We start from the raw sequence: 15,064 nt of genomic DNA, 5'->3' as shown, positions 1-15,064 counted from the left end.
TTTACACCGTTCTTACACCCTACCCAGACATACACAAAATTGGAATCAGCGTTTCGTTGTTTAGAGTAACTTTAATTATAGAACACCACACGGCGGTCAAGATAAAAAAAATGCTTTCTTTCATTTTACCTCATTATTTCTGCTTCAAATGATCAGAAACCATTCCTGAAATTTGTTTACTAATATCATAAATATTTTTAAAAAAAACCGCAATGGTAGGGTTCGAACTTCCAACCTCTCGCACTCCAGGCACGGCCTTAGCCACTAGACCATCACAACCTGCTAACTTATTCACGTACCTTTTGCAATGTTATTTCTAATTCAGTGTCTCGTTCAACAAAAATCTTTTATAAACTGTTTGTAAGTTCAGTCAAATGGCTTGAAATTACGTTTTATATTGACTTCGATATTTTGTAAGACAGGGCAGTATTTTGTATGAATAAATAAATATCACTGTAGTCAACTGGACGATCCTGACAATTATTAATCGATATATGGACAAGGCCGGCTGTTAATTTTCCTGGTGACACTGGTCACTAATGGTCACGCACGATTGCGAGGAGAAGCCCTTTTGAAAGCAACTTTCCAACCTACGACTAGATTATTCCACCAATCATTTTCGCTGAAAATTTAATACAAGCTCAAGTTAGTTAATATCTATCATTACAGAAAAGCATATAACCGGCGTTGGTTCATAGTTGCAGATATAACCATTTTGGTGATCGTGACATGCATTTTTTTCATTTTTTAGGCTACTTCGCGCACAATAAACATTCATTTTCTCCACAATAATTGGACTTTTACACGTTACTGTTTGCCTTATACTCGTGTTTCATATCTTATCTATGGGCTCAATGTGGAAATGAAGGGAGAAACGACTCGTGTATTCCATTTTTTTGATGTTTTCTGAAAAACTGTATTTGCCACCTGATTTTCAACATTACGTTACGTAACAGCAGAGGTCACGCCGGTAAAAATTACCGGAAGTGAGCTAAGTTGCTGTCGTACTGTACTGGGAATAGTCAGGCCGCATAGGTCAAGCGTCACGTGACGTTCGAGGCTGGCGAAAATACAAGGCTGACAGCCCCATTCAAAATACACGGTTAGCAGTTATAAATTGAAAAATAACATGCTTACAGTGTGGTACATTGTCGTACCCTAACGGTTTTAGAGTAAGATAATTTTGCTTTGACACAACATAACAAATTTAGAATTGTTTGTGAAGATTTCACGATTATGTGTTAATCCTATGGCGACGTCAAAAATGGCGATATCGCATCCACCATCATCTGAGAATAGAATGAGAATTCTACCGATTGCAGTTACATAACGGCGACAATAAAATGATAAATACACGATGGCAGCACAATGTAAATCCTTGGAATTTGACATGGGGAACTGCAGGAATTAGAAGAGGAGGGCAAGTTGAGGTTGACTCTTGCGTGCAGACGATCAGGATCAGACTTCATGAAGTAGGCCTGAATGCCCGAAGACCAGTCAAGAACATCAGACTGACACCAGACCATCGACGAAGACCCGAGGCATTTGCCAGACGTTATCGTCATTGGCGTCGCCAACAGTGGGCCAATGTATTATTTAGCGACGAGTTTCGCTTCTTCCTGAAGAAAGTCGATGGACGGCACAGGATTTGGAGACGCATAGGAAAGCAGATGCGTGAGGATTGTATCCAAGAGGTAGATCTTAATGAAAGGGGCAGTGTGATGATGTGGGAATAAGTACCAATGAAAGACAGACTTAGTAGTGGTTCAAGGAAATCTCAATGGAGTACGCTATGTCAATGAGATCCTTAGCCTGCCGTATGCTGCAGCCGTAGGGCAAGACTTTATCTTCATGGACGCCAATGCCTCAGCACACCCAGCAAGGTTCGCTACACGTTTCCTAGAGGATGAGGGTAATGAGAGATTAGAGTGGGCAGCAAGATCGCCGGATATGAATCCAATTGAGAATCTTTGGGACCAAATCGCACGATCGGCCGCTCATGAGCAAGTAAGAGACAACACCACTTTACCACAGTTTACACGGATCCTGCAAAGAGCATGGGAGGAATTGGATCAGCAACGTATCCGCAATCTTACCAACAGCATGCGTGTCTACATTTTACCCCATAATTTCCCTCAAGAGGGCAGGGCTTGAAGAATGAGGGAAATTATGGGGTAAAATGTAAAAGAAAAAAGTAGAGTTAGGGTTAGGGATTAGGGTTAGGGTTTAGGGTTAGGGCTAGGGTTTAGGATTAGGGTTTAGGATTAGGGTTTAGGGTTAGGGTTTAGGGTTAGGATTAGGGTTTAGAGTTAGGGTAAGGGTTTTAATAGGGTTAGGGTTTAGGGTTAGGATTTAGGGTTAGGGGGGTTAGGGTTAGGGGTTAGGGTTAGGGGTTAGGGTTATTAAGGGAAGGGGTATGAACGTTTGGACAGTATTTATTGTGGGACATTAGAGCACATCAGACATATCGAATTGCATTCTGAATACGAAGAATGTCCTTCTGGTATCAAATAATTTTGATTTTTTGAAATTCGCAATGTAATACACATTTTATGGCAAATCATTAAAAATTGATATTTTTGATATTTAACAGTATTTGAAGTAAACTTTATAAATCTGATGATTTATACTTAAAGTGTATGTAGGTGGGATGAAAAGCCGACGATCAATTGAAAATTTTGACCTTTCGTATTGAAGATATGGATTTTTTTCCCAAAACACCAAAAAAATAGGTCTCTTCCATATCTTTAATATAAAAGGTCAACATTTTCAATTAATCATCGGCTTTTCCTCCCAGCTACATACACTTTACGAATATATCATTAGATTTATAAAATTTATTTCGAGGACTGTTATATATCAAAAATTTGAAAAATATCAAATTTTAATAATTTGTCATAAAATTTGTATTATATCGCGAATTTCAAAAAATAAAAATTATTTGATATCAGAAAGGCATGCTTCGTATTCAGAATGCAATTCGATACGTCTGAGGTGCTCTCATGTCCCACAAAAATACTGTCGAAACGCCATAAACGCTCATTTTAGATCCCTTAATTAATAAATGTTACAAATTTAAAATACGTACAGGGTGTCCCAAAAACAAGAGGCCCCTCATTGCACCCTCTTTTTCTCCTATTTCTGAAAAGTTGATCAAATATATTTTGGTATGTAAAAAAACCTTGAGTCGTTAGCTTTGATAAACCAAAACAATTATATCAATCGGCTCACCACTTTTGAAGATATGCTCTTTTAAAGAAATGTACCAGTTTTTCACCCTGTCCACGGAGAAGGTTTCGCTACTTCAAAGATTGAAAAGGATTACACATACCATGCATGAATATCAAACATTCCTCAATGATAACTTTATAAAATATCTTTATTTATGGAATGGGCTTTACCGGTGTGTTTATGGGCAATGGATTTTGTTAATAGTGTCATTAATTTGTGGGTAAAATGGATGCCGAATGGGACTTCTTTTGCTTTACTTGCAATTACTTATTTTTTCTTGGTTATTTATGCCTTTTTGTTTTATTATGTTTCTTACTTTGTTGTTTCTTCCTTTCTTTTTTTATTTACAACATAAGTCATTTCTCTTTTTAGGATAAAAGGTAGCCCTAAAAGGCTGTTTGGTTTGTCTTTAGTTCCTCTGAAGTGAGTTTACTGTGCTGCTCTGCCCTCTACCTGGTTGCCTCCTTGGCGAATACAGGTTTCACCCCTGGTCCTCATTGCATCAATTGCGTTGCGTACCATCCTTGTGCGCCGGATACTTGCGAATGCATTCAGTAATACGTTTGCGAAGATCTTGGATTTTGCCACAAAGGAAAACAATCAAGTGATATGAGATCTGGTGATCGTGCAGGCCACTCCACAGCATGAGCCATCCCAACCACTCTGTTTGCTATCCGTGGACAGAGTGAAAAACGGGTACTTTTATTCAAAATAACATATCTTCAAAAGTTGTGAGCCGATTGAAATAATTGTTTTGGTTTATTAAAGCTAACGATTAAAGGTTTCTTTACATACCAAAATATATTTAATCAACTTTTCAGAAATAGGAGAAAAAGAGGGCGCAATGAGGGGCCTCTTTTTTTGGACACCCTGTACTACGTATTTTGACAACGAGGTACACCGCGCCCATACGTATGCTGTAATACAAGCTAATACAGCATATCCATCCCATCACGGCATTTACCGTGCCCATACGACCCGTATGGAGACAATGTGTTACGTGTACATATGTGTGTACTGGGTGCACGTACATAGAGGGGAAACAGGAAGGGAAACGGAGAGAGATTGAGAAAGGGGGAAAGAAATAATAGGTGTTTAATTTATGCTTTGTGTTGTAAAATGGAAATATGAAATTGACAAAACAAATCGTTAAAATCTTAATAATTGACCCTTTATATATATTGCTCGGACAACATCATATCATTGGCAAGCTAATATTATAAGGACAATGAAAATGACTCCTTTTTGAGAAATTAGACGTTTAAAATTGATATTCCGCAAAAACCAACTGTAGGTGGTGAGTTGCTTCGAGACAGATTTGACCTAGAAAAAGTTTGACGTCATGAAATGTGCCCGCTTTGAGAGAATGGACTGTAAACACTCTCAATGCACAGAACGTATACTGTTGTTGTTCTCAGAAAAAACGCTGAATCAAATATTACAAATTTAATATTTTTTAAACATATGGATAAAATCAGCCGCTTGTTTATTATATATTTATAAATTGTGATATTACAATTCATATGTATATCAACATCATGGGAAATATTTGGACTAAAAATTATTTAAAAAAATATTTTGAGCTTAGAATTTGAGCGTGATGAATAATGTATTTATTATGCAAATAAACAATTTCAATGGGCCGGTAGCTAACCTATTGTTGACCATTGAAGGTCGCGCATTTATACATGAATGAATATAAAAAGAGCTCAAGGCTCATGTGTTATCGTGAACATAGGAGATCGGAGGGTAATCCCACTATTGATATTGGTATGGTTTATTCTATCTTACGTTGATTTAATGTGTAGTAATAGGCTTAAATGAAAAGGTGTTCGGGATTACCTCAATCTCCCCTATAGTGTCCGCTTCATTATTTTACGATTTCATTTACTTACGTCATTCAGCCCGCTGTCTTGAAAATTAATTTCGCTTCGAACGGTGGAAGGACCCGTACGAGCCCGAATTTTACCAACACAATTTCTCTTTTTTCAGGAGAAATACGCATAAAAAAATTGCAACAAGTTTCAATTCGTAATGTAATAATTATTCTCTTCGAATGGAGTTAAACTACTTGTTTTTGCAGAAGATATGCCCTTTAAATTAACATAGGCCTGCTATCATAAGAATACTTAATTGAAACATTATGGCGAGTTCAAAAATAATATGATACGTAGATTAGCGCTGGCGGTCGACATAATCTGAGTTGAGAAGGTCATCGCCTGGCGAGTCCTTTCATGTTTTTTCAAACGAAGCGCTTTAGGTAGAGTCTTTGGTCTTGGAGTGTGACCAACAACCTACTTCACCAAACAAAATGAAGAAATCTTGCAGCAGTCCCGAGGCAGCAGTCGCTTACACATACTCTTTTTTTCATCGCCCATTCATACACATGTCTCGAGTTTAAGCGACAAGACGCTGTTGTTGCAGTAACCAAACAGACGTTAGCGTTGAAGTAAATCTGAGCAAGGAACCTAATCGATATATGTGAAGTGGAATTTGAAGTAAATTTTCAAACTTCATTTCGCAAACTCCCTATTGATTTACCCTAAACTCGTGGTTTTACAAGCTCCAAAATCCAGAACCTGTCTGAGCGAGCTTGTGGTGCGAGTATTGTCACGTTGACTATAATCATAAAACCTTATTTAGCTTTCAAAATCATGACCTGAGAATGAGTTTAAGAGACAATGTTTAAGTGTCTTTAATTTCAAATCCTTAATTACAACAACATGTAATACATTTCAGGAACTACTGTTACAGAACTGCCAGATTCATATACTCCACCAGGTAAGACCATTTAGTTGTAAGAAAACAAACGTAATTAAGTTGGACTGTTTTGGTATGACGTTTAAAACTTTAGGTCCAAACATGAAAATGTAGGCATATTCCTACCTCGGCATTTTCAGATGCTACTCTATCTTTTACGAAAGTGAGACCGTATCGATAGGTCATGACCTTTTGGTCTTTATTTGTTAGCCTCACATGAATATTTTGTGAACCAGTTAAAGGTCATGAACAGAGACTTCTGTAGTTTAGTCTAAACAGGAAGCCCCACTTGACCAGTTCTCCACAGAAGAACTGACAATATACCTGTTACTTTGATGACAGACAGAATAGAATTTACATGGATACATTTTAACCTTAACTAATTCCTCAAGGAACTTGAACCAAAAGTGGGGCTTTCACTTTAAACGAGACTTCAAGTCACATCAACGTTAATGAGCCATCTCTCAACGGAGACGGGGGTAGGTTCAATATTTGCAGGCGTCTACGAGACTGTGATCAAGTCAGCTCAAGTCTGTGGTCAAAGGACGTGACCCAATAATACTACAGATCTGCCACTGTCTCACTCTCGCTGTTGAAAGATGGAGCACCGTAACATCCTGCTATCTCTAAGGACCACTATACCTACGGTTCGCTATCCCTAGGGTTCACTATCACTAATTACAAAAATAAGGTCCTTTATAACTAACATTTGATATCACTAATTTGAAATAAGGTTCGATATTTCTAAGGTTCGATATCTTTATTTCAAATAAGGTTCGCTATCACTAATTTTAGATAACGCCCGTTATCTCTAATTTTAACAAGGCCCGTTATCTCTAAGGTTCGCTATTTCTAATGTTCGCTATCACTAAAGTTCGCTATCACTAATATTAATTAAGCCCCGCTTTCTCTAAATACGGTTCGCTATCTCTAATTTTAAATACGGTTCGTTATTTTTAATTTTAATTAAGGCCCGCTATCTCTAATTTTAAGTAAGGGTCGCTATCTCTAATTTTAAATAAGGTTCGTTATCTCTAATTTTAAATAAGGTTCGATATCACTAAATTTAGATAAGGTTTGTTTATCTCTAATGTCATTTGTCATTTTGGACATGTTTCACTTTGGGTCCGGGGTCACTGTGGAGCAGTAGAGGATCCTGGAATTTGGGAAAGGAGGCACACTTGAAGTTTTTGTCGCCACCTTTTTAAATACGCTCCTGGTAAGTAGTTAAGCGCTCTCTAACGACCCATTTGGGTACAGACCGACCCTGGAATAGTTTGGCTCCAGTCCAATGTTCTCCATCGTGTCGTCTTTTTTTTTACAAGGATGTCTTCCAGCAATGATCATCCATTCTGATGAGGGCTCTGTTGTTCCGGCAAAGAATGTGTACGCATATGGGGATGTCATCACCGTGTACTGTAGGGAAGGCTTTCACCGAATAGGAGATGAACAACTGTCTTGTTTAAATACTGGATCCTGGCTTGGAGAAATTCCAAAATGCTTTACTGATGACCAAAAAGGTGAATATTATGTATATGAATCAAATAATTTTTTGAGATGTGTTTGGATTGTTGTATCCTCTGACTTTATTTTGGACTCGTTACGATCAGTGTCTAGCAATGCAATGGCGCAACAAACATATTAGAACAACTTAATTTCCAACTTGTCATTAAGTACATGATGGTTTGCTCACGTGCCCAGCTAACAATTTTACGTTGTGAAAACGTCGTCTAAAAGTTATATAAAGTGGAATAAACGTAACATATGGACGTTGTAAGTACGTACATCTGTGAACTCGTATTCGTGTAATGACAACGTTATTCACGGACGTTAATGTAACGTCATTTTGACGTTGTTTCGACGTCAAGTTGTGAACGTCGAAACAACGTCACTACGATGTTACAGCTACGTCCGATAATAAGGTTATCACAACGCGAATACGAGTTCACAAATTAACGTAATTTTGACGTCCGTAGATTACGTTGTATCGGGGCCAGACCGTGACATTTATACGGCGTTGTAATTACGTGCTTTATACGTCGAAACAACGTCATAAATTTGCGTACTAACGACGTCCGTAGATGACGTTGTATCGGGGTCAGTTCATGACTTTTTAACCAGGCGGCGGATGACATGATCGAGCCGGCAACTTGTGAAACCGCCCGGCCGTATGACATTTTCCAATATACTCGGTTAGTTTTGTGGGGTTCATTATCGAACCCCAACGGTTTTAGCTTGTATTTACATTATCTATCAACATAGGCCTATTTTTTTGTGATATTTCAAGCGTTTTAAAATTTCAAAATAATCCATTCAATTACACGGTTGACGATGGAAATTTACTGAATTTAGAGAATGCACGTCGTACACCACATGTTTTTAACCACGTTTTAACCACGTGCTTTATACGTCGAGACAACTTGATTATGATATTATATTAACATCCGGCAACAATGATGCTCAATCCCAAAAAGGGAGAGATAATGAAAATTCAAGTTAAGAACTTCAGGAATAGAAGTCTTTACTCTGAGTTTCACGCCTAAAGGCAATATCGTCAGACGACATGATAGAGAAATTTTGGCTGGACAACCATACTAACCGAAGCCAAAATATTATCTGGAATTAACTAGCGCGAAGCGTTAGACAATTTGAAATGTAAAAGCTAAAATTGTCAAATATGAGGTTAACTTTTCCTCACTCACTGTGACAATTTGTTTTCACCCTTCGGACACCAAATATTTTTTTCTTGTCCAAGGTGGAGTATTAATTTGCTTTTGTTGGTCTAAGATCGAGCATTTTTTTCAATATGAGGTGGAGCAAATTTTTCGTTTGCTCAGATGGCGAGATAAACCGTTTTTTTCTTTGTCAAACTACTTAGCCCCTCCCCGATATCTAATGGCGCGTCCATTATTTGATGTACGAGGGGGTATCAAAAAGTTCTAAGCCTCACCTATATAGAAGGCATAGCAGCATCTCCAAATTTACATTGTAATTAAAAAGTGTGTTGCCTTATAAGGTTATGCACCGATATGCATATATCTGTCATTTATTATTTTCAAGTGAGGTCCTTTGAAAGTATTCAGATTCAGCAAAGATCCTAAAATGGATAAACAAGAAGCTCATGCAGTCATTAAATATCTTCATAAAAAGGGCATGACACCTAAGTCCATCCATGAAGACATGGTCAGCACACTTGGTGATACTTCTCCTAGCTATTCCACCATAAAGAAATGGGCTGCTGAATTCAAGCGAGGGAGGGAAAGTTTGGAAGATGATCCAAGGTCCGGAAGCCCAAGATCTTCAACAACATCAGATCAAGTGGACGCCATTCACCGGGTGGTGCCGAAGGACAGACGCTTGACTATCCAACAAATAGCTGACAAGATGGGTATTAGTTTTGGTTCAATCTAAAGTGTTTTGACTGACACCTTAGGCATGAGCAAGCTGTCCGCACGATGGGTGCCGAGAATGCTGACTCCAGATATGAAACTTGCCAGGCATGGCGCATTTTCAGACTGATCTGGATAAGTTTTACTCCTGAATTATCACCCAGGATGAAACACGGGTTCATCACTTTGAACCAGAATCAAAAAATCAAAGCAAGTAGTGGACGCATTAAGTTCAAGCAAGTGGTTGCTGCTGGAAAGGTCATGGCCTAAACTCGTGGTTTTACAAGCTCCAAAATCCAGAACCTGTCTGAGCGAGCTTGTGGTGCGAGTATTGTCACGTTGACTATAATCATAAAACCTTATTTAGCTTTCAAAATCATGACCTGAGAATGAGTTTAAGAGACAATGTTTAAGTGTCTTTAATTTCAAATCCTTAATTACAACAACATGTAATACATTTCAGGAACTACTGTTACAGAACTGCCAGATTCATATACTCCACCAGGTAAGACCATTTAGTTGTAAGAAAACAAACGTAATTAAGTTGGACTGTTTTGGTATGACGTTTAAAACTTTAGGTCCAAACATGAAAATGTAGGCATATTCCTACCTCGGCATTTTCAGATGCTACTCTATCTTTTACGAAAGTGAGACCGTATCGATAGGTCATGACCTTTTGGTCTTTATTTGTTAGCCTCACATGAATATTTTGTGAACTAGTTAAAGGTCATGAACAGAGACTTCTGTAGTTTAGTCTAAACAGGAAGCCCCACTTGACCAGTTCTCCACAGAAGAACTGACAATATACCTGTTACTTTGATGACAGACAGAATAGAAATTACATGGATACATTTTAACCTTAACTAATTCCTCAAGGAACTTGAACCAAAAGTGGGGCTTTCACTTTAAACGAGACTTCAAGTCACATCAACGTTAATGAGCCATCTCTCAACGGAGACGGGGGTAGGTTCAATATTTGCAGGCGTCTACGAGACTGTGATCAAGTCAGCTCAAGTCTGTGGTCAAAGGGACGTGACCCAATAATACTACAGATCTGCCACTGTCTCACTCTCGCTGTTGAAAGATGGAGCACCGTAACATCCTGCTATCTCTAAGGACCACTATACCTACGGTTCGCTATCCCGAAGGTTCACTATCACTAATTACAAAAATAAGGTCCTTTATAACTAACATTTGATATCACTAATTTGAAATAAGGTTCGATATTTCTAAGGTTCGATATCATTATTTCAAATAAGGTTCGCTATCACTAATTTTAGATAACGCCCGTTATCTCTAATTTTAACAAGGCCCGTTATCTCTAAGGTTCGCTATTTCTAATGTTCGCTATCACTAAAGTTCGCTATCACTAATATTAATTAAGCCCCGCTTTCTCTAAATACGGTTCGCTATCTCTAATTTTAAATACGGTTCGTTATTTTTAATTTTAATTAAGGCCCGCTATCTCTAATTTTAAGTAAGGGTCGCTATCTCTAATTTTAAATTAGGTTCGTTATCTCTAATTTTAAATAAGGTTCGATATCACTAAATTTAGATAAGGTTTGTTTATCTCTAATGTCATTTGTCATTTTGGACATGTTTCACTTTGGGTCCGGGGTCACTGTGGAGCAGTAGAGGATCCTGGAATTTGGGAAAGGAGGCGCACTTGAAGTTTTTGTCGCCACCTTTTTTAATACGCTCCTGGTAAGTAGTTAAGCGCTCTCTAACGACCCATTTGGGTACAGACCGACCCTGGAATAGTTTGGCTCCAGTCCAATGTTCTCCATCGTGTCGTCTTTTTTTTACAAGGATGTAAATGACGTTGTATCGGGGTCAGTTCATGACTTTTTAACCAGGCGGCGGATGACATGATCGAGCCGGCAACTTGTGAAACCGCCCGGCCGTATGGCATTTTCCAATATACTCGGTTAGTTTTGTGGGGTTCATTATCGAACCCCAACGGTTTTAGCTTGTATTTATATTATTTATCAACATAGGCCTATTTTTTTGTGATATTTCAAGCGTTTTAAAATTTCAAAATAATCCATTCAATTACACGGTTGACGATGGAAATTTGCTGAATTTAGAGAATGCACGTCGTACACACCTGTTTTTAACCACGTTTTAACCACGTGCTTTATACGTCGAGACAACTTGATTATGATATTATATTAACATCCGGCAACAATGATGCTCAATCCCAAAAAGGGAGAGATAATGAAAATTCAAGTTAAGAACTTCAGGAATAGAAGTCTTTACTCTGAGTTTCACGCCTAAAGGCAATATCGTCAGACGACATGATAGAGAAATTTTGGCTGGACAACCATACTAACCGAAGCCAAAATATTATCTGGAATTAACTAGCGCGAAGCGTTAGACAATTTGAAATGTAAAAGCTAAAATTGTCAAATATGAGGTTAACTTTTCCTCACTAACTGTGACAATTTGTTTTCACCCTTCGGACACCAAATATTTTTTTCTTGTCCAAGGTGGAGTATTAATTTGCTTTTGTTGGTCTAAGATCGAGCATTTTTTTCAATATGAGGTGGAGCAAATTTTTCGTTTGCTCAGATGGCGAGATAAACCGTTTTTTATCTTTGTCAAACTACTTAGCCCCTCCCCGATATCTAATGGCGCGTCCATTATTTGATGTACGAGGGGGTATCAAAAAGTTCTAAGCCTCACCTATATAGAAGGCATAGCAGCATCTCCAAATTTACATTGTAATTAAAAAGTGTGTTGCCTTATAAGGTTATGCACCGATATGCATTGCATATATCTGTCATTTATTATTTTCAAGTGAGGTCCTTTGAAAGTATTCAGATTCAGCAAAGATCCAAAAATGGATAAACAAGAAGCTCATGCAGTCATTAAATATCTTCATAAAAGGGCATGACACCTAAGTCCATCCATGAAGACATGGTCAGCACACTTGGTGATACTTCTCCTAGCTATTCCACCATAAAGAAATGGGCTGCTGAATTCAAGCGAGGAGGGAAAGTTTGGAAGATGATCCAAGGTCCGGAAGCCCAAGATCTTCAACAACATCAGATCAAGTGGACGCCATTCACCGGGTGGTGCCGAAGGACAGACGCTTGACTATCCAACAAATAGCTGACAAGATGGGTATTAGTTTTGGTTCAATCTAAAGTGTTTTGACTGACACCTTAGGCATGAGCAAGCTGTCCGCACGATGGGTGCCGAGAATGCTGACTCCAGATATGAAACTTGCCAGGCATGGCGCATTTTCAGACTGATCTGGATAAGTTTTACTCCTGAATTATCACCCAGGATGAAACACGGGTTCATCACTTTGAACCAGAATCAAAAAATCAAAGCAAGTAGTGGACGCATTAAGTTCAAGCAAGTGGTTGCTGCTGGAAAGGTCATGGCCTCTGTTTTGGGGGTAGCAAGAGTGTCATTATGATTGACTACCTTCAAAGAGGTGAAACCATCACTGGAGAGTACTACGCGTCAGAACTACAGCAGTTAAAAGAAGTCATTAATGAAAAACGCAGAGGAAAGTCGCGGGCTGGGGTCCTTCTGCTGCAGGACAATGCCCCTGTCCATAGAGCACAAATTGCAGTGGCTGAAGCTGCCAAATGTGGCTTTGAATTGTTGCCCCACCCAACTTATTCACTAGATCTGGCACAATCTGACTTCTATCAGTTTCCAAAACTCAAATCCGAAATTTGTGGACGCCATTATGAGTCAGTTAATGATCTCATTCTGGCCGTGGAGTCCTACTTGGAGGTCCAATATGAAGCTTTCTTCCATGGGGGCTTCAGAATGCTGAAACACCGTTGGCTAAAGTGCATTGAGGTCAAGGGGGACTAGGTTAAAATATGTTGGAACCATGAGTCTACTAACAAGCCTTCTTGTTGAGGCTTAGAACTTTTTGATACCCACTCGTATGATATCAATGAAAGTTACCTGGAAGTTTACATCTATCTCTAATTTATTTTCTACATCTGTAGAATTTAACCCAGCCCTCTTTTCGTAATATTTAACCTCCAGTTACCACCCACTGATGATGAAGAAGGGTTTCTCAAAAATATACAGAATATATTGTGTTAAACCTTAACATATTTTATAATACTATTCGTAGATGATTCTTCATGCATGTCGTCGATCATTATAGCACTTGGAGGAGTTGGAGTAGCACTTGGAGTTGTGACCATTGCTATAATACTAGCAGCCATTGTGGTATACTGTAAAAGGTATGGTATATCTGCTGAATAATACAAATATGATATAATTTATTATAAATAAACATGAATATTGTGCCTTATCTTTCTCAGTAATATGTTATTGTAATCGAATATTTCAACATATCTTTTCAGAACGCAGTCTCTTTTTCTGTTTAAGTAATACTAAGTTGTGTCACTTATCAAACTAATACTGGTCACAATTGCCGATATACTAAACTTATAGTAGGTATATCACCTGAAAAATAAGCGCAGCAGAAACACGTTAATTAATGTTTCTATATACATGAATGAGCTTTATTAAAGCATCAAAAATCAAAAAACCGAATTGAAATCGGTCAATGCATTGTGATGTAATGTCAATTTTAAGATGCTCATTAATGGAATGCAAATCTGCCACAAATTGCTGTAATGACAAAATTGGCACATTTCGAGATTTTGAAGGTTTATTTGGACGCTTGCTTGAAAAAGCATCGTTAATTTAAGTACCACAGGTTAATTGCATATCTTTTCTAACTTCGTCAAAGAAAACAAAATTAAAAAATCTATCATTAAATAATTATAATAAATTAACCAAAATACTATTTTAGCAATTGCGGCCAATCTGCAGACAAATTAAAGCTGAAAAATGACTAAGTTCAGCTAATTAATATGCAAAATTGATGCCAATAGAAAACCGTACATGATATCAGGGCGCGGTTTTTTTGCACACATATGTATACAAAGTTATTTCAATTGATAACAAAAAATACACAAAAAGTAATTAATTATGCAAATTAGCTAATTACAGCTAATTATATATTCATGATATTATTATGTAAATTAGGCATGAGTAAGTTTGGGGTTTTTTTTCAATATTTAATAAAAGTCTTTTCATTCATCATAAATTTGTCAAGTATGAACCTGTTATGATGTTGAGTAAAGAATCTGCAGTTAATTATGAATTACCGTACTTTAATATAATACAAAAAATACAAACTATGACATTTTGACGGTGTCTGGAATAGAATTTTCATTTTTTTCTATAAATATGGTATGTGTTACTATTGCTCAAAGCCAAATCCGAAAAGTAAAAATAAAAATTCATTTGCAATGAGACTTTAAATTAACATTTTGTTATCTGGATTAACATGGGAAGACAAACGGTAAGAGGAACAGCCACTCCACTATACCGCGTATACAAAAATGGTGTGGCCTTGGACACACACAATGGCTTAGAGCTATTGTGGTTTGGAATGTTACTCCCTTTAAACCCACTTTGAAAAATGTATTGTTTCAACTCGTTTTCCTCAAGTGTGCCATTCGTTGTCGATGGAAATAATTTACTTGCTTAGAAAGATTAGTATTTCAGCTAAATGGTGGTAGGTCTTTTTATTTCAAAAGGCCTATATTTATTGATTTATGAGGGATCTTCAACAATCAATAAAAACAGGTAGTAGCTCTTAAACGAAGCAATATTTATTTCAAAAAAACTGA

The 15,064-nt window shown here is 37.6% G+C and overlaps 1 protein-coding gene across 3 annotated transcripts in view; it reads left to right on the top strand.

Annotated features, from left to right (window-relative positions):
- Positions 1 to 15,064, top strand: part of LOC140168092 (uncharacterized) — a 31,607-nt gene that overhangs the window by 13,532 nt on the left and 3,011 nt on the right. Inside the window, exons 3-6 of one of the 3 annotated variants that reach the window (XM_072191397.1) lie at positions 5,971 to 6,012; positions 7,317 to 7,511; positions 9,844 to 9,885; positions 13,489 to 13,600. In XM_072191397.1, coding sequence (XP_072047498.1) covers positions 5,971 to 6,012; positions 7,317 to 7,511; positions 9,844 to 9,885; positions 13,489 to 13,600 — 391 coding nt within the window. The remainder of the gene's footprint in view (positions 1 to 5,970; positions 6,013 to 7,316; positions 7,512 to 9,843; positions 9,886 to 13,488; positions 13,601 to 15,064) is intronic. The other 2 variants (XM_072191399.1, XM_072191400.1) reach the window with 2 other exon arrangements.

Source organism: Amphiura filiformis, chromosome 13, assembly GCF_039555335.1.
Source record: "Amphiura filiformis chromosome 13, Afil_fr2py, whole genome shotgun sequence".
NCBI classification, from domain to species: Eukaryota; Metazoa; Echinodermata; class Ophiuroidea; order Amphilepidida; family Amphiuridae; genus Amphiura; species Amphiura filiformis.
The sequence above is the reverse complement of the archived record's forward strand: the minus strand, read 5'-3'. Positions and strand labels throughout refer to the sequence as shown.